Source organism: Centrocercus urophasianus, unplaced genomic scaffold, assembly GCF_019232065.1.
Source record: "Centrocercus urophasianus isolate 14NV4802_14NV808 unplaced genomic scaffold, USGS_Curo_1.0 seq_26, whole genome shotgun sequence".
In the NCBI taxonomy this organism is placed as follows: Eukaryota; Metazoa; Chordata; class Aves; order Galliformes; family Phasianidae; genus Centrocercus; species Centrocercus urophasianus.
In genome coordinates, this window is record NW_024884822.1 from 322,983 (window position 1) to 347,297 (window position 24,315).

Consider the following 24,315-nt stretch of genomic DNA (forward strand, 5'->3'; position numbering starts at 1 on the left):
ATGTGGCGGCTGCTGCTGGGCCGCGGCGGCCTCGCGCGCTGCTTGCCGCCTCCCGCCCGCCCCGCGGCCGCCGCCGCCCCCGACAGAGACTCTGCCGACAGCCGCGGCTCCGCGCGGTGAGTGCGGCCCTCACTCGCTCGAGGCGGCGCGCCCTGCCCGTCCGTCGAGGCGCGAGGGCCGCCGTCACCGCCGTGTGTTTTGCAGGTGCTGCGATGCGCCCGGCTGTCGGCACGGCGGGCCCCGCCATGGCCGCGAGCGTGAGGGACGGCGGCAGCCGCTGCCCGGCCTGCTGCCGCGTTACTCCGTGCTGGACGCCGTCACCTGGGTGAGGAGCGGCCGGGTGGGCGGGGGACGCCGTGCCCTGCGGGGAGCCGGGTCCAGGAGTGCTGTGGGCTGGAAACTCCTCTGACTTGTGTTGTCTCTATTTCAGGGAGCACTGGCCGCGCTCCTGCTGCAGCTGGTCAGGCAGATCTCGTGGCTGCGATCGCTGCCGGACGCCAGGAGGGAGCCCAGGCCTCCCTGGTTGCCCTCGCTGCCCGCACGGCACGCAGGTCAGCAGCGCTGGGTTGGGAGGACCCGGCTGTGGGCAGGATTTCTGCCTCCCGACAGCTCGCATCTCTCCTGTTGCTGTCAGAAGCTGACAGGCAGCTTTCAAGCTCTCTGGAGGGATCAAGGGCTGGTATCTGCTCGGGGAATCTTACTCTTTCCTACCTGTTTGATGCAATCCTACGTTATATTCTGCTTTCCATTATATTTGTCCTCTGATTGGGGCCTTACACCGTGAGCAATCCTGCTCGGCTTTGTTGCCAGAGCATAGAAGGCAACTAGAATAGATAAGTTCTGCTTTGGCTCCTAGAGTGGAGGCAGCGTGGCTCATGGGAATTGACTTGTGCTCTGTGTTTCAGTGGTGCCTGACGCTTCAGCCGGCCTTCCCTGTGCCCAGCTGGGGTCCTGCTTCCTGCAGAAAGCAGAGGTTGCGCCAGAGAATTCATCCTCAGGCCTCCCCTCGGGGCCAGGAGAAAGGCAGCTGTGGGCAGAAGAAGGTATGTGCAATGTGCTACAGGGCAGGATGCCTGTAGCAGAAGGACTTCAGAGTTTTCCTAAAGCAAAGCTAGGACCCAAGAAGCATGTGGTCATTTCTTGAAACATGGAGGAGGGAATGGAAAGACAGAACTCTGGAGTGATGAATCAGGAGTCCAGAGACAGGGAGAAAACAGCTCCTGAAGGCAGGGAGGAGCCCGTGGTATAACTGTGCAGCAGTATTGACTTTCCCAATGTTGGTCTGCCTTTGTGACCAGCATACAACATTCAGTTTCTGTTCTTTTATTGTGGACAGACATTTGCAATCAAGAGGGTTCAGGAGAATATTGCAGAGTGATCTGAGAGGCTCACTATACAAAATGATGCTAAGGGAATTATTTTCTTCCAGGAGTACGAAAATGAGTGCTTGTGCTGCAGACAGGGTGGTGAGAGGGGGTATTAAAGGAATTCTTATTAAAACAGGCTTTACAAAAACAAGAAAATATACTTTTAAAAAAGTAGTGTCATCCAGGAAAATGTGCCTGGACATCTAACACGTTAAGTCATATCAAGGAAGGTCAGATTAAGCCCACAATACGTTTATTCACTAGACATATAACTACTATTAGTAGCTTTGCAGGAACGTATGATTGTGGTGTAGATGAGACACATTAAATAAACAGCTCACAGATGTTAGATGATGTAACGTGTTGCTAGAAAGGTCAAGGGGGTTCCCCATTCACTGCTTGCTTCTGTGCTGATTTAAGCTACTGCCCATCACTGCTTATCAAAGCCATCTCCTGCCAGAGGTTACCATTCCCATCAGTTGGCAAATGGAGCATTTTGTTTCCATGTTCCTAATTAGCTCCAGGAAAACAGCCAGGTTAATTTACCTAAACTGCCAATTAGACTGTTTAACCCATCTGCTTTTGCCTGAAGCGTATTAAGAAGCATTCAGATACACTGCCTTGCTGGCAGATGACTGGACATGGACCTCTGGGAGAGGTGGTGGGGAATAAGTGGAGACAGGTCTGTCTTCACTTGGCACAGTTGGCAGTGGATGTGTGTCTATATCTTAACAGTTTCCTACTGAGAGTCAATTGGGAGAGCTTTTAGGCAAACTGACAAATTGAACCGTGACAAGTCACTAAGGCCACATGCTCTTTGTTCAGATGTTCTCTGGAGGCTATGAAATCACTAAGTCTCTAATGATGGTATGTAATCCAGAGCTGAAATCTGCTGTACGACCAGACTGAACACTGACGAATTAAACACTATCTTTTGAAAAGCAGGGTTGTTTGTGCCATGGAACTGCAAAAAAATGTAATTATAGGGTGATAGAAACTGTATTATAGAATAGAAATGTTAGGTACCTGGATGAGCGTACTGTATCAAAGGTCTGGAAGGGCTTAGGAAGTCATTTCTCTGACCAGCTTGCTCCATTACCTGAGTCTTAACAGAGAGCAGAGTTAGAGTTTGTAAATCTATTAGAGTTCTCTGGAGAAGTCAACAGGCATGTGGAGCAAGATTATCCAGCTTTTAGCTTTCTGAAAATCTTTCAACCAGGACCTAAGCCAAAGCTATCTGGAGGAATAAAGCTGTTGTGAGGGAAGACAGAGGGACTGCTCTTCGGCTAGAAATTCCTTAAAGCGTAAGAAATGGCTTTCGTGATGGAAAGCCATTACTGGTGGATTCCCCTAAGTGCTTTACAGAAACCTGTTCTGCTTAGCAGAGTCAGCAGTGATTTGGAAAAAGGTGATGCTTGAGGTGACAGGAGAAGCAAATGAATTACAAGATTATTCAGGACAGTCAAACCTAAAAGTCACAGCAAAAGATTGGCACAAGACCTAAGAGGGTGATCTCAAGGTAGGTTGAAGGACTGCGTGCAGGGAACTGTAAGTGTAAATATACATACGGAGTGAAGAGTCTCAAATTAATGATTGCCTTGAAACTGTGAAGTCAGTGCTCAACGGCAGCGAGGTAAATGAAATGTTATTTGTTGCAAAGGAAGGAGCTGAGGCCAAAACAGTATCATAGATCTGTGTAAGTGTAACATAGCTGCGCCTTGAACAATTTAGGAAGAGCACTCTGTCTTAAAAAACAGTAACCAAAATGACATGGACGAGGATGAGAGAGAGCAAACCGCAAAGAAAGGCTGACTCTTTTGCTTTAAAGTAGTGACAAAGGGTGGTAGGCAGCAGAAACGTGCTACTCTGAGACTGCTAGAAGCAGCTACTCTGTTTTCTTGAGTGGCAAAGACCTTTGTGATGTATGCAAACGGTCCCAGTTCCAGTATAACACAGTAGGATAGAATCTATTATTTAAAAAAAAAAAGAAAAAACAACCCAAAAAGTGTGTTTAAAAAGAAAACTTGAGGAAATCTGTTGAAAAGTTGCTTAACATATAATTCCAGGTATTACTGTCAGCAAGTTTTCAGGTGCATGATCACATCCTATTTTTTCATCCAATTTTTGTCTCACTCAGAGCTTTTCTTTCTGAAAGTTAAAGGCATGTAGTGCAGAAGCAGGTGATTACAGCCATTCTCAGTGGTACAGCAGCTGAATGTTGCCTTGGGGAGTTGTTTTTTACCCCTGACGGGACTGTAAAATTTGTTATTTCAATTCTGAGATTACAGGCATTTCCAAAGTGTGTTTTCATTTCAAAGCACAATGAAACCAATTGGAAACACTCAAATTTTCCATGAGGCAGCAGTCCTGGATTGTGGCCAGCTCTTGTTGTGAATTAATTCCTGTGAAGTGTTTGGATGTTTCGTTGTGAGCAATCTAGACTATCTATGAGAAGGTTAATAAATCTGCATTTGGAGTTAGCTTCGAGTAACATTTGGTAAGTGCAGGATGAACAGTGGGGAAACGCAAAATATTTATTAGCTGTAAGATCTCATGGGAAAAAAAAAGAAAAGGGTGCATAGTCATGTTACATCATAACACAGATTTAAGGGGGTAGAAATATTGTTGCACAGAAAATTCTAATCTCAATTTGCTGAAGCAGAACAAGATTCCGTGCTGCTTGGGGGTGCCTTTATTTCTCCACATACGACTGAAGGAACCTAAGCAACGTGTTAGACTGTGTGCCTGGTTTTGAGAGGGCTGCTGTGAGACAAGTTCTAAGAGTAATGATTTCCATGAGGAGTTTTGATTTGTGGCTTGCCCAGCTTCAAATGAGACTTCCAAGAGAATTAATTGATTTAATCCATCAGGAGATAGGACTGAGTGTCAGGATTGGCTGGTCCCTCTGTTTTCTTCCAAACGATCTTCTGATCTCTGGGAGTGGTAACTCTAGTCTGGGAAGATTGCTGGGATTAGATTTGAGGAGAGATTTCCAGTTGTGGGGAGATGTAGGATATATGGGATGCTTCTACATTCTGATAGTTTCCTGAGCACATGAAAGGATTAATGTTTTTTAAATGAATGGTTTGGACATTTTTTTAATACAGACAATTTATTTATTTTTTCACAAGACTTACTGTTGTTAGAAAAAAAACAAAACACCAAACTACGTCATGAGGGAGATACTGACAGAAGATAGAGAGTTGAAGTGAGGAAGATCAGATCATTTTATGTCTGATCTGAAAATAAATGTAAAGTACAACTAATAAATTTGCAGACTATATTACTTATGGTGGAATGGTAAATTGAACTTGTGTTTGCCATAGTGATCTTGCTTGTTGTGTGAGACTTGTTTAGATAAAATACATTCTAATACTGCCAGAGGGGAATTGTTTATCCAGGAATAATGAGGCTGCAGCTGGAAGGCAGGTCACAGCTTCATGCCCTATAGTTTGGTACAGGCACTAAAGAAGTGATCTTGCCTGTCCCATGCTCACTTCTGCCCCTGTTGCCAGCACAGGCTTTTGCAGAGCCGTATGGTGATGGCAGTCAAGGCACTGAGGCTCCAAAAGGACTGACTTCTCACTCTTTTTAGCTCCCTGCTCTGCAGCCGTGCAGCTTGAGAAGGTGAGGAGGAGATGTGGGGAGGAGATGTGGGGAGGAGATGTGGGGAGGACACAGCCACTTCTGCTGGCAGCACCGGCTTAGAGTGATCCCAGCTTCACCACCTGGCGTCAGGTGCCCAGTGGGACATAGCTGCTTATGGTGATTCAGGTTAAAAAATAATTGGCCTCAGTCAAACCTCGCTGTTCGTCCTTCTTGCTGGAGGTCACCGTACTCTTGGAGCAGCTGGCATAAATGCTTGTGTAATCACTTCCAGCACGGTGCTGTCGAGAGCAAAGTGCCTGAGCTTTTGTTGTAGATGCTTTCATTAGATGATTCTGATTGAACTCAGACAGATAGTGGCTAAACAGGTGGCTGTGCCACCAGCCCTGTGAGGGCGGTGATGAGTAGGGGGGGTGATAACATGAGCCTGCACACAGCACAGCCAGAACAGCGTGTCTGATCATCCCCTTGCGGAAGCAGGACTGTATACTGCAAGGAAAATTACCTGGAAAAGGAGCTGGGGTAGGCAGGCGCCTAAGCATAAGATCTCAGTGTGATGCTGTGGCCAGCAGGAACAGAAATATGATTCTGACACATGCAAAGTAGGCAGTTATGAATTTGAATAAGGAGGCAATTTTATGCTTTCCGTGACACTGGTGAGAGTGTCCTCACTTCAATAACAATGTTGAAATTTCAGGAATAGTGGCAAAAAAAAAGTCATAAAATTAATCAACTCAGGCAGAAAAGTACTTCAGTTGAAAGATGTGAACAGCTCAGTCTGTTTAGAATCACAGAAAAGAATCAAGAGGGGTTGATTAGTTGTAACAGGACTTTGAAAAAGAGAATGGGCTTTTTAGTGAAGAGACAAAAGCCTACGAGAGCGGGTGACGGAGAGCAGAAACCAGATGTATTTTAATTTGAAATGAAGCACAGATTTTTAAAGCCATGATTATGAGTTGCTGGAACAAACTTTCAAAAGAAATGGGAGACTGTCTGTCTTTTTGTACCAGCGGGTCAAGATTGGGCCCTTTCTGGAGAAGGTGCATTGGCTGAATCCAGGGCTGCATTCACATGGTGCTTAGCTAATTGTGATACCAAGGTCAGATCAGTCACAGTACTTTCTGTTGTCAGTGTCCCTAACTGGGCACACTATCAGTAGTCTAGGAAAGAACTGAAGAGCAGAGAAAGGTATCAGAAGGAAGACGTGAATATACAGCCTTGCTTAACCCTGTTTTTTGTCCCTCTTTTAATGTAGGGGAGTTCCCAGTCCCTCAGTGCTCCAGCCTGAGGCCAGTTCCACACAGTACAAAGGTAAGCTTTCATTTTTTTGTGAGCTCCGTCTGTGCCTGAGGCCCCTTTGCTACAGAAAGGCATCTCAGTGCAACCCCAAGCAGAGCCTGAGCAATCCACTCACACGCAAGACTGCTTTCTGCACTGCATAGCTGGAGGCCGGGAGAGTGAAAGATGTGATGTGCTGCCCTTTGGCCAGAGCAGAGTTCCAAGAGCCACAAACTGACGTCCTTTGGAGTGTCTGTGTAACAGCAGTGCTAGTAAAGAAGCACTGGAAGAAAATGTGCCAAAAAACACCCACCAAGTAGCACCAGTGTGGTATATCTGCATTTTGATGCTATCGTTCACTAGGTGTCTGCGTACTGTTGCTATTTTGGTTTTCAACAAGCAAGTCCATGACTGGAGAAGGTGGTGTCACCCCTCACAAAGCTGCAAATCAAGACTGAGACTTGTTTGTTAGAGAGAGGAAGAGGGAGACTTTGTGCTTGAAGAGGGTATATCAGGTTGAGTCATGAGGTTGTAAATCATATTATTGTTTTTGTTGTGATTAAGCCTGTTAATTCCTTGCAATCCAGAGCTCCCCATTTTAAAAGTCAGTCAGCTTAGCAATTACTCAAGGACACTCTGAACAGAATGGAAATATATTCAGCAGTTAACAAAGTGAGATCCTCACTGACGTGAATGTGACCTCCTCTAGCAGAAAGGTTTTCACTTGGTCTGCCCAGGGAGGTGAGGAATGAGCTCCCCATCCATCTGCAGGGCCATGTGCAGTGGGGCAGGTCTCAGGAGGCTCTCTGGAGAGCAGATGAGTCGGCCTGTGTCTTGTCCTCCTGTGAGCAGCTCAAAGTGCTGGGTGAGCTGTAAAGCTCTTTGGTGGCAAGGGGCATTTTTGCAGTGTGACTGTCTATGCAGAGGCATCTCAGCTTATGTGCAGTGTGTGCTGCTGCCGCTCGATGGCACTAAATTTGTACTCAAGCTTGGAGATGAAAGCTGCAGGCCAGGCTAATCCTCCCACCTCCCAGAGCTCCAGTGAAGTTAAAAATACTGTTCATTACTGAGGAAGAAAATACATTGTTTCTGCAGAGTTTTATTAGGGAGACTGCAGTGTTCTGTAAGCTGTCAGTGTGGGCTCAGCTTGAATTGTGTAAAGGATATACGGGTGTGTCCGTGTGTATTTGACAGAGAGAAATGCCACTTGTGCATTGATCTTGGAGGGCAAATGAGGGCCAAAGAGGAAAACTACATGTGGTATGTTAAATTCTGATATGTTCTAATGATATCTGAGTGAGTACACCAGGCTCCCTGCTCAGAGGTGAGCAATGTCTGTGTAAAACAGGGAGATTTTTATGTGGACACGTGACACCAGATTACATCACCCTCTTGATTTACTACAGGACAGCACAAATATCAGATTGCTCCATTTCCAAGAAGAATCTCTTGTAGGGTTTGTATGTTTTTGCTGTCTTATAACTTTCTTCTTTGACTCTGCAGGAAAACCCAGCTCAGCGAGAGCATTTGGAGGAAGCTGCTTTTCAGTTGCAGCAGATTTTCCGGGTTGATATATCCATTGCATTCAATATCCTTGGTAATGTGGACTTAGGTTTGTTTTGTCCTTAAACCGCACGTTCCTCTTTTTGGAGGGCCTCCAAATGGTTGCAGGCCTTATGTGAAGGCAGAGATGGCATATACCCAAACTGAAGCCTTCTTTCAGCAATTTCAACTATACTTTCAGAGATTTATTGCCCTTTGTCTCATCCTGCCACCTGATTTATGTCAGCATTTTTAAATCCAGGCTTGGTTGAAATCTGCACTGTTGTCCTGACATCTGTATTTGGAAATTAAGTCATCTCTGTCCTTTTTGCAACATGAGCTGTCCTATCTTCATAGCTCTTTTTTCATTGTCTGAGATCTCAGTCTTCCTGGCAAGCTGAAAAAGCAATTGCAGAACTGCAACTCTAAGAAGAGCTGAAGGAAGATGTAGTGATCTAAGAAAAAACTCCCTGCCCTACATACACCACTAGTTGCAGCACTAGAAAAGTAAACTGCTTCTCCATTAACCATATGCTGTGCTAGTACATGGTCCTTCTTTGCAATGAGATCCGAATAGTTCCTAAAATACTGTGTTGCTGTTTTCCCTGTGGAAACTTTGATTATGTGAGATGGGGGCTGGTGAGCCTGCTAGGAGTGGGCCAGACCATTTGGCATGGGGCAAGGATGGTCAGTAGCTCTGGGGAGTGTCTGCTGCATTTGGGGCTGCATTCTGCTCTTTTCCCCTATTTTCAAACCATTTTCTTCCCAGGCATTGAAAGTATGAGAGAAGGCCATTACCAGACAGGCTATACCTGCTTCAAACTGGCAGCAGATCGAGGCTACAGCAAAGCCCAGTTCAATGTGGGTCTGTGTTATGAGCATGGCAGAGGCACGGCAAAAGACTTGGAAAAGGTATCCAATGCTTGCACTGTCACATATGTGTGTGGCACGCACTATGGAAGCAGTCTTCATTGGGTGTGCAGTCACTTTTCTCCCTTTGAATGGGTGTGACAGTCTCTGAAGTCTGACTGGAAAATGCTGGAAGTAATATAAGCTGCAGGTTGCAATGCTGGCTTCAGTATCGTAGATCCCCTCGGAGATGTGCCCCTTTCTCATAGCTGCTGAGGTCTTGTTGCAGGTACACAGGCTGTGCCACTAGCAGCTGCAAGAGTACCCAGGAGAAACCTGTCATGTTGCTGTATTTAAAACACCACTGCACATCCGAGCATTTCTTTACATCATGAGCCTTCCAGTTTGGCTACCTTAACTACAGCCTGCCACCTAGTGAGTGCAGCCATAGTCAGCATCCTCCTGTACCCGAAAAGATCTGCAAAGGCTGCTTGTTTTGAGTAATCGTGCAGATCCCCACTGGCATGAAGTAAGCTTTGGTATTGATGGCCTAGTGCCATATCCTTCAAAACTCGGACTTTTGACTAGAGAAGGCAGAGGTGGTTAGAGGGCTCTTGAGCAGTGATAGTCCACTGCAGAAGAAAAATGTGGGAGGGTTGCCAGGGTAAGCATGTGCAGCTTCTGATAGGTCTGGACAGAGAGGTTAAGCTTGTCCTGGCCAGAGGGGAGTCACATCGTGTTTGAGGGCATGTATTACCTGACTGACACAAGCATGTTTCTCTGTTTGCAGGCAGCTTTTTATTACTACCGTGCAGCCAGCAGCTGTCACCCCATGGCACAGTACCGCTATGCTAGGTGCCTCTTGTGCCACAGTCCTGAAAATGAATGGCACAGGCTTCAGAAGGCAGTGACATTCCTGGAGCAAGCAGCAGAGGCTGGACTTACAGAGGTTGGTGTCCACCACGTGAGAGTGATTATAAAAGCTGAACGTTTTCATAGGAAAGAGAGAAGTTTTTTTAGGACTAAAAGCAAAATTCTTCCTAAGTACTCCTACTATTGCCCATGTATGGGGACAGCCCTGCCTGCATATGCATGGCATATATAGGTGGCCATTCTGTCAACAGTGCTGGTTGTCTGTTTTGCTGTTGGGCTTTTTGTTGTGGTTCTCATAAACCCCCTTAAACAGGACATTTTCTATGTGCCTATGGGACTTTTGCTTGTTGGTAATTTCTGGTCCCATCGTGCATCTGAGATAGATACTTGCTTCTTATCTTTCTTGGTTGAAGAGAGGATGCAGCCATAACTGGTACCAACTATAAAGGCTCTTTTTTACTTTACGAAAGAGGGCAGAGCTTGATGCACCAATTCTTAGAGGCCTGGTAAGTTGCCCATTCTCTAGTGCCAGGTGGCAGCCTTTTGTGTTCCATGCCTGGAGAACGTGCAGCGTGGATGCATCAGCTGTCAATGAACACAGGCTGCTGCATCCAAAAGATAGGGGTCTTCATGAAAGTAGATTTCAGGTTCCTAGAATGCAGAGGGTATCCTCAGTTACCACAGATCTCCACAACATCTGTATTTGGATCAAACGTCATGTTTTGGCATACTTTTTACATCACTAAAAGCCGTTCTCACCTTGAGGATTAAGGGCAGTCCAAACTCTGGTAGAACAATCTCTCCAGATCTTTCTCTTGCCTGCAGCCATAGTAGAGATAGCTTTCCAAAATATCTTTTGTTCCTAGAAAGAAAGAAACAAGAAAGTGCAAGGATCCCATTTGCCCCGTTTAGACTAGTCTATCATCCTGCCCTACAAGCATGAGTCTGACTGTAAAACTTTAGGATATGTATGACTCAGGTGCCTGCTTCTGAATTACGTCAGCTCTGAAGCTGGAGCCAAACATGCGTGTAATTGTTCTTTCCAATGCCTAGATTAGTCCAGCAGCTCAGGAAAACTGACCCTACAGTTGAAAAACTGTATTTCATTGCCCCTCAGTTGCAAGAGTACAGGTTGCTTTGGTGGAGGAACTTCTGTGAGATGCTTTGAGTAGGAACAGATCCTCATACAGTGTCTCTGACTTTTCAGGATGATTCATCCTCATAGATCTGTGTACCTTGTCCTCCTTTCCCACTCTTTAGGGGATACATTTAGGCATGTGGCATCTTGTGTTATGAATGCAAGCCATTCTGGCAGTGACTGTATCTCATGTAGCACACTGTTCCAGGAAGTACATCTGCTATGTCTAACGGACAGCTCACAAGTAGGAGCCGTTCTCTGGCTCTGACTTCCACAGTACAGTTTGAAACAAGATTCTGGGTCTCATACTGTTAGTGTGGTGGTGTTACTGTGTGTGTAGTGGAGTTTTGTAGATCAGATGGGATTTTTCATGTTTATAATGACAGACTGAGTTTCTTAGGACAGCCTTCATTCTCCTAGCAAGCTCTGCTGCAATCACGATACGGTGCACGTGAGTCTCACAGGTGTCCCTGATGAGTTGCTAGAGATTATGCTCTGTTCCAGCAGCAGAGCTTTTACTGCCATTTGGACAACTTGCAAAAACAGGAGTAATTAAGGTGGAAAATCCTGGCTGATTTGTATCATGTGGTTTTGCTGCAGGCACAGGCTTATCTCGGAGTGTTCTACATGAAGGGGCTACAACCTAAGGAAAAGAGAGGTCTCAAGTACCTACTGCTGGCAGCAAAGAATGGCGTAAGTAATCCCTGTGTAAGCTGCGGTTGTTCTGACTTTGGGATTGTTGCAAGTGACAGGTGGCAGATTTCAGGGCTTCTTGAGGTGGGAGTGACTGCCAGGACTTCACTGTGCTGCCCAAAAGGTCAGAGTGGAAAACTGGCACACCTTGGGGAGGAAGCAGGCCCTGGGATGCACACCCTACAAAACATGAGCACAGAAAATGCCGTACTAGGTAGGAGCAGTTCTTACAGAACCAGTGCTTATGCAGTTTCCAACAAATACTCCCCTTGCATAATAAAGCTTTCCTGTTATGGAGCCTTTTCACCCTTCCAGTCAAAATCTTTCACCACTGTATCACTGGGTGAATTTTGTGTGTCTATCTTGAATCTGTTCTTCAAAATAAGCCCATTATTTCTTGCTTCCTACAGAGAGGATGAAGAAACTATTTCTATTCCCTTACAGGGACCTTTTCTGTACTTAAATATTTAAATCCCCATTCAACCTTCTCCTGTTGTTTCAGTTTCTCCTCACACATCATGTTGTCTGCATCTTCTTTCTCTCTGTTGAATTTTCTCCAAGTGACCCATGCTTTTTTGTGTGGGTTTTCTTTGTTGTTTAGTTTTTTGTTTGGTTTGGTTTTTTGAAGGACAATGCCTGACACAATACTGCTCCTGTGGTCTTACTCACACTTGGAGAAGTATAACATCCCATGTCTTACAGCATAGTTTCTGCTTTCTTTACAGCACTGTGACATTGTTCACTCATCCTCAGATTGCAGTGTATTATAAGGAGCTAGTTTTTTGGGTTTTTTTTTTCTGAAGAACTATTTCATTTTAACTTGAGTTCCTACAACTTTTTTGTTGGAAAAAAATGAATAACTTCCCTCTTCTGGCAAGCACTTCTGATTCTGTCAGCCTTCAGTATGTCCTCTGTGAGTCATTTCTTTTGCAGGCTGCAGAGCACTAGTTTATTTTGTCTCTCCATGTAGTTAAACTGCAGTATTTGCTTTGTCAGTCTTCTCTGTATTTTTCTAATTTTCATCCATCTTAAAATACGTGGACTAAAACTGGACTTGGGATGAAGGCATGCCGTGGTTATGGCATAATGAGATCCTCTGCTTAGTTCTGTATTCCTTTCTAATAGTTCCTGATGCTGTTTTCCCATTTGCTTGCCAGTGATTGGTGACTTGGTGGATTCAGGTAGATATCACAGGGATTCCCAAATTTCCTTTGCTTTTGTCAGCAGTTTCATCTGTGATTGCACTGCCCACTCATAGTGTTATGAGGTCTTCATTAATTAATTCTTTACAGTAAGTTTGATGATTCTTAATGACATTACATCTCTTGCAAACTTTATGACTACAGTTTTCACCCACTTTTAAGGATGCAGATATTAGACCAGTGGTGAGACTAGACCAGGACAGCCCCAAATGCTCAGACATCACGTTCTTGATGGTTGACATAGTGTTTAATTCCAACTCTGCTAGAGATCTCCTGTAAGCTTCATAGATGATTTCTTCCTTCCAGCCTGATGCCAGATGCGTATGGCTGCACGAAATACCCATGAATCATCTCATTAAACAGTTGATTGTCCTTTGCTGGATGCACAGTAAACCCCTGAAAGCAGAAAATCCAAGAGGTAACTGCTGGTCCCAGCAGTACTCCTTAGCAGGTCAGAGTTTAGGTCACAGCCAAGACAGTTCTCAGAAGCCAGTCATGTTTCCCCAATGCTTCCCAGTGGATGTTGGCCACAGACGTACCACAGCCTTGTCTTTGATGACAGGCATATGTGCAAGATCCCTGGGATGTAACCCCATGTGTTCAGCTGGAAAAATTTCTCCATGAGTATGTTCAATTACCCTTGGCACCCTGGAGTGTTTCAGTTCAGTAGAACTTATGTTTAGTTGGCTAAAAGACTATTGGTTATGAGTGAAGGAGAAATGGCACTGTTTAACTACAACTTAAGAAGGAGAAAACAAACACAAAAATTCAGGGATTTGATATTTTTCAGGTTTTTGCTGTGCAGAAGCCACAGGGGTAGCTCTGACAAGCATTCTTCCAAACACTGCAACACTTCAGAGAACTGTGTTTCACTTTGGTTACCAAAGTAACCATTTTGTCTATTTTATTCTCCCTAATTTTATCGGAACAAGCGCAGAATATAAGAAATGTGTTAAAGAGTGTTCTTAAAGAACTGAGTCAGATTTCAAAGTGTATTACAGTCACACATGCCATGCTAATTTGGAGATCTGCTCTCCTGCTGGTGGTCTTTGAGGTGTTCATCACGTAAGGAACCACTAGTGGAATATTTCATCCTTATCTAACTTTGTATCTTGTCATATCTGAGCAGTCAAGCCTTCAACATGCTTACCTCATCTCTAAAGAAGTTTATTGCTGTCATAAACTGAGACTCGAAACATTTTGCAGGGCGCCCACTCGTTGAGTTCTTTGCTTTCCTCCACCAGCTAGATCCCAGACAGCAACACTTGCAATATGTTCCTTTCTTATGGCTTTATTAAAACTTGCAAACTTGCCACTTACTTTTTTTTTCCCCCAAAGCCTTATTTAGATCACTTTTCTGGCAGTTACACTATTCAAGGAGCATTGCTGGCTTTTTCATTGGAAAAGGTCTGCGTGACCACTTGCCTGTGTGTGTTTTTCAATGTCTTCAGGACTGTCATCTTTCTTTTTTGCTGTGAGACCGTGTTCCCAGCATTAGATGAGAAACATTAAGTGCACAGCTGACATGCAAACATATTCATGAGTTTGGATTTGCTGACCCATCTGCAATTTCTGGTTCATTCTCAGCAGTTGTGTGTGCCTGAGTAGTTCATGCTTTTTCTGTTACACTTGCTTGCTTGACTTCCTTTCTGCTGCCTGAGATTTCTTCTGGAATATAATGAGGTGAGGCTGAGCATGCTAGTGGTGCACTGTTGTGTTGCAGGCCTGATGGACTGCAGGGTTGCCAAGGGGAATCTTCCAGCCTTGGTAACAAGACCTCTGGCATTTGTTATGTTTTTACAAGACATCTGTGTGAACTGTGGTACGGTATTCCACAGGGTGTGTTCACAGTTTGGGTGTGAGCAGGATGTGGGTGCAGTGAGGCCTCTTAGCTCTGACCCCCAAGGCAGTCTGGATGCTCTGGGGAGACAGCTGCTCTTTTGTTCCTGTGACACAGACCTGGACATTGAAGGGCAATTAATGGCTCTAATTAGAAGGGGATAGGGAGGAGTGGAGTCAGAGGTATCTGGTGAGAATTTCTGCTTGATGATGTGCTTGTCAAAGGAAGGGACAAAATTACCAAAGATACAGTTTGAGGAACCAAAGATAGAGGAATAAACTTCAAAGTTGGTGCTAAGGACTGTCTGTTCTCCTTTTGTGTGCTGTCGTCACTTCTCCATCGTGTGGGGCTGATTACTGTGCTGTCTCCTGTGGCTAGGATGCCCAAAGCAGATACCATGTGGGCGTTTGCTATGAGAAGGGCCTTGGGGTGCAGCAGAACCTGGCAGAAGCGATGAGACACTATCGACAATCAGCTGCTGCAGGGAACAGAAATGCTCAGGAGAGGCTGCGAGTGATAGAAGAGGAGATGGAAGGTACAATGGGCCGTGGGTGAAGAGGGTCTGTGGGACTGCATCGTGACATGGGCCTGTATTGCCAGAGGAAGGGTGGCACAGTACCATGGCAAAAGGAATCCTTTTTATTGGAGGCAAGGGAGCACTTTTCTTTCTCAGTTGTTTTTACTTCTTAGCAGCTATTTCCAGTCAAGTGGAAAAGCTGTTCCCATAGTCTGATGCATCACAAAGATCTCGTTTTAATGTATTTTCAGATGTGCAAAGAAAGCACCCGTTCCCTTTCGGAATGAGAGCCTCTTCCTCCAGCCCCTGTTTCTGGGCCACCGAGCGCATGCCTGCAGGTCTCCATTCCTTCCAGCCAAGACAACCTGCCCTCACCCTGCCCCACTCCTGGAGTGCAGACAGGCTCCACATGATGACACTTGGCAGCACAGAATGGAGCCATGCCCTAGGAAACAGGGCGAGTCCGCTGGAGCTGCAAGGTTTGGAGCCCCACCACTGTGGTTACTAGAGCAGCTGGTAAGTGGAGCAGGCAAGCAAGAGGGAAGGTGGGCCTTCTTGTTGTGTGGGACTGGAAGCAGGGTAGTAGTGAGTGGTAAGAGAAGGTTCGTTTTCCATTAACAGGAAGCTATTTTACAATAGAGTGGTTTTCAAATTAAAGCTTGTGATATTTCCTATGCCACCATGTAGCTTAGCCCTCTCCCTGCCAACGCAAGGCCCTTTGTTATGCTCCTTCACTTCCATGTGAAGCTAATCTCCCACCTTGCTAGGGTGGGTAGAGTTTGGGGCTATAATTTCAGTAGCTATGTACATCTTTCACATGGTTTCAGAGCAATGCTTGCAAGGCACCATATGGCAATGCTGGCAAATAACTGGGTGAGTCTGGCCTGCAATCCCTGAGGCAATTTGATCTTACCTCAAGGTGGATTTCCAGTACAGTCTGGGCTTCTCTCTACACAGACACTGCAGCAGTTCAGTCTGCTTTAAGACCTTGTCCAAAGCAATGCAAGCAAGAGAGTTTTCTGGTTATCAGGGCCCAGGTTTCTGTGGGATGCATTTGACGAATCCACATGTGCTGGTGGAAGTAATGCTGTCTTCAGCCATTCTGTGCCTTTGTCGGTGCCCTTCAGTCCCCAGTTATTATTCCTTCAGCTCTGGCAGTGCATTGATCTCATGGGGGCACCCCTTTGAGTCACAGTAAGCAAGGTTTGCTTCAAAATTTATATTGTACGTGTGTGCTAAGCACATCATCTCATTTCCACCAAAGTGGCTAAGGGACATTCCCAGCAGGCAGTAGCCAACGTCAGGCAGGCAGAGGCAAGCAGCTGGTATGATAATTTCTTCCATTGAGGCAGCTGACTCCGGAAAAAGGCATTTGTCCACACAAGTTTAAGCTGATTCAAGGGCATCTGTACAAAGTGTCCAGCTTCCTGTAGCTATCTGTGCTGCTCTGCTGCTTTGTGTAGATCAGGCTCTGAAAACAAAGGCGACAGCCCCATCCTGAACTTGCTGTGGTCTCCATTCAGCAAGGGAGGGGCACAGCAACAGCTCAGTGCATCCGATAGCTCAGATTGTTCTTCTAGTCTGGTCTTTCTGCCCAGACCAAACTTTCTTGGACCGTTTCCTTTATCAAGCAGGATATAATTAGCAGGAAATTCCTCGGGTGTATTTCCTATTCTGCAGTAATCCACTGTGTGCTTACGCAGTGATCAGGATAGGACAGGAGTGAGGGATGGGGGGAGCTGGAAGCAATTTGCAGGAAACTGAACTAAGGGGAATTTGTCTCCCTTTTAACCTGCTTGCTGTAATGTATTTTTGTGTAAAGACTGTCCTTTGACAGGCACGTCGAAGTAGTGTACCAGAAGAAGATGTGAGGCTCTGCCATGTGTTTGTCCTCTATGCATCCCCAAGATGCAGAGGAGTCCTGTCAGGCTGCAACTCCTTGCTGTCGCAGACATGCCACCCTCATAGTTTGCACAGCTGCATCTCAGTTAGAATTTGGTTCACTGTCATTGTTTTGGTGCAAGAGCCTGTTTTGTTTGTGAAACAAAACAGCGAGACGTTTGTGTCAGCAGGATGAGCATGCTAGGGTAAACTCATCAGTGTCATTTATTGACAGAGATAGGGTCATCTGTGAAACACTTTGGAGATTCCGACTACAACAGTGGGTACCTGGGGTATTAAGAAGGCCACTTGGGGAAATCTTAATGTGTTGCTCTTGCTATTTGGTCCCAAGAGCGACAGGGAGAAAAAAAAAGGTTTCATTTAGTTTCCTTTAAAATTATGTGTCTGATTCTGTGCCGCTGTGGCTTGTGTATGTGCATGCTAAAAACAGGGCACAGCATCCTCCAGGTGCATGGAAAGGGAGTGTGGGTAGGATGCTTTTGAAAAGCTCGTATCTGTTGGGTGGCACTGCCCATTCTTATTCAACTTAGCAATAAAAATGAAGGCTAAAAATGCCCCCCTGAGACACCTGATGCAGCAGCTTCAGTGCCAGCAAATTGCTTTTGGAGAAACCTTTGTTGTGTGAAGTGTGGAACCTGTGGAGAACTCAGTGCAGTGCTTCTAATGTAAAGGTTGTGTGGCAAAGGAAGCAGTGTGTGCAGAGCACTGCTGGCCCTGTGCTGTGATGGGGGGTAGGCTGGCAGTCTCTTCTCAACATATCTTTTGTAGTCACTCAGGAAGCAACTGTGTTCTTAGCAGTGGGAGTGATGGCTTTCCTTTATTCCCATAGCATGATTCTACACAGCATTGCTTTGCTAGAGTGACACATGTTTGTTCTGTGCTTTGTGTCTTAGTTGGAAAGCAAAAACAATGGTACAGAGAAAGGAGTCCTGCGTGTGTGTGATCCAGCAGTGCTTACCTGTGGTCTCCATTCTCCCAGACCTTCAACTGCTCCTCTACCCATGTGCCAACTGTGTACCACTGCCAAAGCCTCTCCCAGTGCCTGTGTCCCTGTTGTCTTGCCATTTTGAGTGCAAGTTCCCATGGTTAACAACACCTTTGTGTGCCTCTTCTTCTATTACTAGTATCTGTATCTCAGTTTTTCAACACATGCTATTCAAAGCAGTCTTAAGAGCTCACATACGCATGAAACAAAATGAAAACCTACAGTATGGGTGAAGTTTGTGACTGAATATTTCAAAGCTGTTTTCACGCTTCCCTTTTCCCTGGTTACCTTTGACAGACTCCAGCCATCTGTTGTCTGCTTCGGGGCAAGGATTAGGCTCCAAAATCCAGTGGCCCGCAAAAGAGAGCGCAGAGAAAGGAATTGTGAGCACCTAGTGTAACCACAGGAGAGATGCCAGAGTAGAAGGGGGTGATTTGGGGCATTTTACAAAATGCCAAGCTCCCAGTGTTAGAAAAAAGCTGAAAGCATCGGTGAAGAAACCCCTTTCTGAGTTGCCTTTTCAGGCTTTCTGCAAACACAGCATTGTCTCAGCTATGTTGGACCTTGTTGCAGGAATACAGCGTTAGGAAAAAAAAAAACAACCAACAAATTGTTTTATTTAAATAAGAACTGAGATCATGGAGCCCAACTCTGCAGCGTGTTGCAAAGTCCGTGGCCATACTGGTTTATCCTCTGTGCTGCACAGCCTGTAGTCACATGGGTTTATCTGTGTCGTTCTCGGGTGTGATCTGACAAAGCCCCCTCGCTCAGTCTGCCTGCCCTGGGAGGAGAGGGCCCTCCTGCTGTTGTGTGAGTTGTGTGTGATCGTAAGGTGAAAGATGAGGGTGGAAGAAGAGGAGAGACAGGAACAGGCAGGGGAAAGGGAGCTAAATGCAGTGAAATCAGTCGTGGGGAAATTTGATGGCGTGAGGCAAAGGAAGATACATGCCTATCCTGATCAGTCTAGACATGAATGACGCTCTGGACCTCTTCAAACACATGTGCACCCAAATAGAGAAAGCTTTGTTTGACTCTGGTCTCCTTGCCACAGCTGCCAAGCTGCCTACAGAACAGGAGCACTGTCATCCAGTCCAAGGCTCTTCCCACGTGCTGACAGCTGCCGCAGAAGCCCCGAGCCTGTTTCGTTGTGCGCTTGGACCTTCTGGGACAGAATCATTTCGAAGAGGGTGCTCATTTCTGAGAGGAAGGTGCTGGCCAGTCTCGTCCCCGCAGCGTTCGAGTCAGACCCATTGCCTTTCCCAAAGGTCTCAAAGGTCCGTGGTTTTTCCTGCCCCACGGCTTCCTCATCCTGCGGTGAGTGCAGGGAGCCAGGGGTGAAGACGTTGTCCTTGTAGTTGCCCGTGGGTGGCAGGGAGAGCCGTGCCACCCATGCTGGATCAGCTGTCAGCCTCTTGAGGGCCAGCTCTGGAGGGAGCGAAAGCAAGAACTGGTGGTGAGACATGAGGTGGAGGAGACCAAAGGAGAAAAGAGGAGAAATGAGGAGACTTCCTGAAATGGAATCTTGGAAGACTGATTGTAAGCAAATCTACAGTTAAGCTACCAGCAGCATAACTCAAACGGACAGCTTAAAAAAACAAACTAAACTTGGTTGAAAACTCCTTTGTTTTGTTTTGTTTTGAATAACCATCAGGATTTCTCTGCATTCCCATTTGTTGTGGTTTCTAGTGCTCCTCACTAAACGGTAAGCAAAGCCAAAGAAAGTGAAGGCTTAGGACTACAGGGGATACAACAGCAGAAAGGGGAAATGTCGGACAGAAAAAGGTCAGCGTTGCACTTCCCTTCCAGGTTACTCTGGAGTAGGGATTGGCTGCTGAGTAGTCAGGTGGAGACCGAAAAGAAGTGGGTTATTGCAAAAACAGTAATAATAGAAGTGGAATGAAATTCTGGATTATGAAATGCACAGCTGGGTGGTTGAGAGCTGGTAACAAAATATTGAGCTATAAAGTAGTTGTTCATCAATTGGAAACAGATGAGCAGCAGTGGGAGCCCAGTGTGGGCGTTGGCTGCGGGCTCATTAATGTACCAGTAATGTGATTCTGCCCTGAAATGGGCAAATGAAATCATACAGTGTGTTGGTCAAGGTATTCCCTGTTGGCATGAAGACACATCCGTGGCATTGTTATTAGGTCTGGCAAAACCTGATTAGAGGTATTACATACAAATCTGATTATCCATCCCTAAGAAAGAGGATCTAAAATGACAGAAGTGCAGAGAAATATGTTGAGATGAAACAGGAGCGAGCCGAGCTTACAAGATGGAGACCCCAGAGGTAGGGTTGCTTAGCCTGCTGAAGCAAATGCTCACTGGGGATCTGACTGCAACCTGCCATTATTTTGATGAGTTAAGCACCGACAAAGGAAATCTCTATGCTTAAAATAGTGTTGGCAACAGAAGTGATTAAAAGTGTCCGTGAATAAACATATACTGGAATTTAAAGGAAGGACCTCATAGCAGTGTGAGCTTGGAATATCTTCCTCACCAGGCAGCAGGGAAGGAAATGGATTCTTATTTTAAAGTAGAGTTTTGCAGTTGATAAACAGACTGATGTACACAGAAGCTGCTCTCCAGCCCTGCTCTGATCCATATCCTAAGCAGAGCCTAGGACTGCTGGAAGGTGTGAAGGGACAGGCAGGTTTGTGAAACAAGATCTTCAGTAAGGGAGCAGCAAAACAACTGGTGTCTCCTAACAAAAATGTGAAACACCACAGCAGCCTCAATCAGAGGGCAAGAGTGGGTGTCATTGTAAGAAGTATGCCTCTCTCACTGACTTAGGTGAGCTCAGAAGGGGGAATGTCCTCATTCTCATGCACTTGTGCTGTTTCTAGAAGATAATGACCTGCTGGAACCTGAGACAGCCTCAAAGACAAGTCTCCTTCCTCAGCCAGCTAAGTAGTTACCTTTTTACTCTGAGACAGAACTGTGCCTCGGTATGCATGGGGTGAGGGGGAGCTGGGATTAAAAACTACGGAAGGAGAGGAAGGCAGATGCATTACTTACATTTTGTTTCAGTGAAAACCTCACAGTTCTGTCATGTTTGAAGCTTTCCTTCTGCAGCCTCGGCATTTTCTTTTCATCACAGTGACTGTTCCTTAAGAGCTCTCCCAAGTATGCTGAAGCCCCATGCGTTTGCTTTAAAACAGCCACAGCTCTGTTCTCCTCAGTCTGTGTGCAACCACTGTGCTCACTGAGTACTGCGATGCCTCAGCTCTGGAGCAGAGCAGCCTGCTCGCTGCAGGGAGAGCTGAGACTCAGTGGGCTGATTGTTCTGGCCCCTGCGACCGTGAACTCCTTCAATTAGGTATGTTGAATTTGTCTGATAACCTTACTGCCTTATTTTAACAGTGTTTTGTTTTATTATCAATAAAGATGTATCTTGCCAGCCACCGAGTGCTCTGTTTTGCTGGTAGGGGATAGGTGCTGCTATGCTGTTCTGCATGTGAATAGCTCAGGTGGGGGCTGGCTGCTTTACAGTGTAAACAACCCAATAGCCGACTGGGCCAGATCACTCCTGCAGTTTTTCCCCCACTGTGAATAACACAAAGGCCCAGCCAGCCCCAGCCAGCTGTTAGGATACTTCTGAGCACAAGCAATGCTTCCTTCCTCCCTCTTTCAGGATGCAGGTCCACTTCTGTTTGTGTTTGGGAGAGAAGGAAGGAGTCCAGCAGCTCTGTTGTCTGCTCTCTGTTGCCTTTTTGGGAAGGTCTGGGCTCACAGTTGGGACTATTCTTTGCCACAGCCTCTTTTGTCGCGTCCAGCACAACAACGTGAGCAGGAAGGCACCAGCACAGACTCAGCATGCACCACTGGTATTTACGGTGAAATTCAAGTGATTTGGTAAAAGGCTTCTTTCCTACCAACTGCAAGAAGTACGGGAGGCGTGCCTTTTTGGGTATGCCTGGCCATAGCGCAGATTACTGAAGTTACCACAATTTGCTGCAGTCATCCCCCCAACTTAAATCATCTGCTTGCAAGTGGCATGGAGAATATATAAATCAGTGCTATAAGCCAAGCAAAAAAAAAACCAACCAACCAAAAAAAAACCAACCAACCAAAAAAAAACCACAGCAGGCCATAAGCATTCCTGAGGAACACTGAATAACCTTGTTCTGATCGGTGGGCATGGAGAGCCGTTACAGCCCAAGATCTTACTGCAGTGTGAAAGGAGAAGGTGAAGCTGCAGCAGCAAAATTCAATGAATTCTTCATCACTGCGCTTGCTGTGGAGGAGCACAGAGGCTCCACAAAGCAATTTCTGCTGCAGGACGTGAGTCAGACTAACTCTTTCAAATGGAAATGCCAGTAGAAGAGATTTGGAACAAATCAATAAAAGGAACATGTAGAAAATGTCAGGCCCAGATGGTATCCACCCCAGAGTGCTGGAGGAACTCAGATATGAAATTGCTCAGTTTATTAGCTGTTGTTCGTTAACTACTTCTTCAAATAAATACAGTATCAGAGGAGCAGAAGGTAGAAATGATGACATGAGCTTTTAAACTCATAAAGGTGAATCTGGTCTGGGCAGATTCATAGGAATCATTATATAGAGCTAATAGCTGAATACCTGTTACACAGACAGGAACTGACACAGCATTTGCAAGACTGTGCCATCTCCAAATGTGTCTGTGAAGAAGGTAGATGATGAGTCCTGGCTGATGGAAGACACCTGAGTTTGCAGAGGACCTGAGCTGAACCTCAATTAACAGCCAGGTTGTGTTAGGAACTAAGGAATGTTAAAAGCTAGGAAGAAAGGGAAGGAATAAATCTTCCCCAGAGTCATTAGAGGAGTCTCAGCAGTCTGAGACCTGCACTGTTCTCCATAGGGGTAAGCGATGCAGAGCAGTGGCTGTGTTAGCACTGATTCCACTAAAACACCCAGAGAGGTACAAGCAAGAGTTGCTGAAGGTCCTAAATCCCAGTGATGTGAGCAAAAAATGGCTGGTGGGTTTCTCTGTCTCTGGATAACCAGCATGGGAACCCACACATCGTGTTGGTTACTCCTACCTGGAGGGATCTGGGGCCAACGACAGCTCAGTGTGCAGCCTGGGCAGCAAAGGGATGAGGAACAACCGAAAACTCCTTATACCTCCAAGGCAGATGAATCCCAAACACTGCACACAATTCTGGTCAGCACATCTCAACAAATACATTAAAAAGCTGGTAAGAATGTAGAAGACAATAACCAGGATGGTAACAGGAGACAAGAGCAAACCTTTTGAGCCTGGTAGGAAGGAGGGACCTGGTGGGGCTCAGGGGCTCTAGAAGATCGCAAGGAGCAGAGCTCTTAACTTTTCTTACTCCTCGTGGACCAGAGGCCATAAAACAGAGGTCTCAGACCGACATGGTCAGCAGAGTTTTTGATTAGCATGCTGTTAAGCTGGACTTCACTCCTACACTACAGCAGAGGCCAACCTCACAAATCAGAGCAGATGGATCTATGGAGGAGAAAAGTCTGCCAAGGACAGTCAGACGCATGGGCAAATCCAGCATGAAGCTTAGCAAATCTCTTTGGTGTCAAATGCACCAAGAGCACGGAGTGCACCAGCACTCTATGATGAGCTGTCCCCTGCCTTAGAATCAGAGAATCATTAAGGTTGGGAAGACCAACAACCAACCCATCTCCACCATACCACGAAACCACCCCCCTCACTGCCACATTTACCCTTTCCTTTTAAACCTGCAGGGACAGTGACTCCACCACCTCCGTGGGAACACATCCCTCAGCCCGGCCAGTATTAACTTCCCACTGGGGTTAGCAAGTTGTGTGGGGACATCCCACTGCTGTAGCCCAGTCCCAGTGCATGCAGCAAGGCAGCCTCACCAGCCTGTGGCTCCAGCAGGGTCTCCAGCTCCTCTCCCACCAGCTGCTGCACCGACAGCTCAAAGCCACTCTCCGAGTCGCGGTCCTCAGCCTCGCTCTCGCCGTGCCCGCTGTCCTTCGTGCTCAGGCAGTCAGCATCCAGCCCCGCTGCCCTGCAAGGGTCCAAATACCCAAGTCACACATCAGCCCCTGCCTTGCTTATTTTAAAGATGGTTGTCCTAATCCCCCATAAAATGACCCAGAAATGGGTTGTGAGCATCATTCTCCAGCTGCCCCCACAACTCCACGCGCCCCGTTCATCTGCAAATGGCCCTTCAGATGGGCCTGTGTGCGTCTTCAGAAATGCCACATTTTAGTCTGTTGTGCTTGAAAACGTGAGCAAAAGCATGGGGATCGGGGTGGTCACAGACTCTTGGAAAACTGGGATCCAGCTGGGTGCTGGGCAACCTGAGTTTGGAGAAAATGCCTGTGTGCAGGACCACGTGAGGAGCACACAAAGCCCAGTCCTGCCCCAAAGCAGGTCTTCATCCTTCACCAAGCGCAGCAGAGGGAGCTGTGATGGAAAAGGTGGAGAAAGCTGTGTCTGGCCATGGCATGGAAAATGGGGACAGGGGGGACACAGGGAAGTGGAGATGAAGACCTGGCATACTCAGGAGCTTCCATCTAGAGCTGTCAACAATATAAT

At 46.3% G+C, this 24,315-nt stretch overlaps 2 protein-coding genes across 2 annotated transcripts in view; one reads left to right on the forward strand and one right to left on the reverse strand.

Moving 5' to 3' along the window:
- Positions 1 to 21,192, forward strand: DELE1 (DAP3 binding cell death enhancer 1). Its single transcript, XM_042826632.1, has 12 exons — positions 1 to 116; positions 205 to 325; positions 431 to 551; positions 906 to 1,043; positions 6,229 to 6,284; positions 7,755 to 7,848; positions 8,563 to 8,705; positions 9,433 to 9,591; positions 11,254 to 11,346; positions 14,767 to 14,923; positions 15,157 to 15,421; positions 18,844 to 21,192. The coding sequence occupies exons 1-11, from the start codon at positions 1 to 3 to the stop codon at positions 15,411 to 15,413; spliced, it is 1,455 nt and encodes a 484-aa protein (XP_042682566.1). The 3' UTR covers positions 15,414 to 15,421; positions 18,844 to 21,192.
- PCDH12 (protocadherin 12) overlaps positions 17,601 to 24,315 on the reverse strand; it is a 10,589-nt gene continuing 3,874 nt past the window's right edge. The window contains exons 3-4 of the mRNA XM_042826065.1: positions 23,631 to 23,782; positions 17,601 to 19,217 (exon numbers count right to left, since the gene is read on the reverse strand). Of these exons, the coding sequence (XP_042681999.1) occupies positions 18,856 to 19,217; positions 23,631 to 23,782 (514 nt within the window). The 3' untranslated portion in view covers positions 17,601 to 18,855. The remainder of the gene's footprint in view (positions 19,218 to 23,630; positions 23,783 to 24,315) is intronic.

Coding starts and splice junctions, on each gene's coding strand:
- DELE1 (XM_042826632.1), top strand. CDS start 1: ATGTGGCGGCTGCTGCTGGGCCGCGGCGGCCTCGCGCGCTGCTTGCCG. Junction 117..204: donor GACAGCCGCGGCTCCGCGCG/GTGAGTGCGGCC, acceptor TGTGTTTTGCAG/GTGCTGCGATGCGCCCGGCT. Junction 6,285..7,754: donor CAGTTCCACACAGTACAAAG/GTAAGCTTTCAT, acceptor TTGACTCTGCAG/GAAAACCCAGCTCAGCGAGA.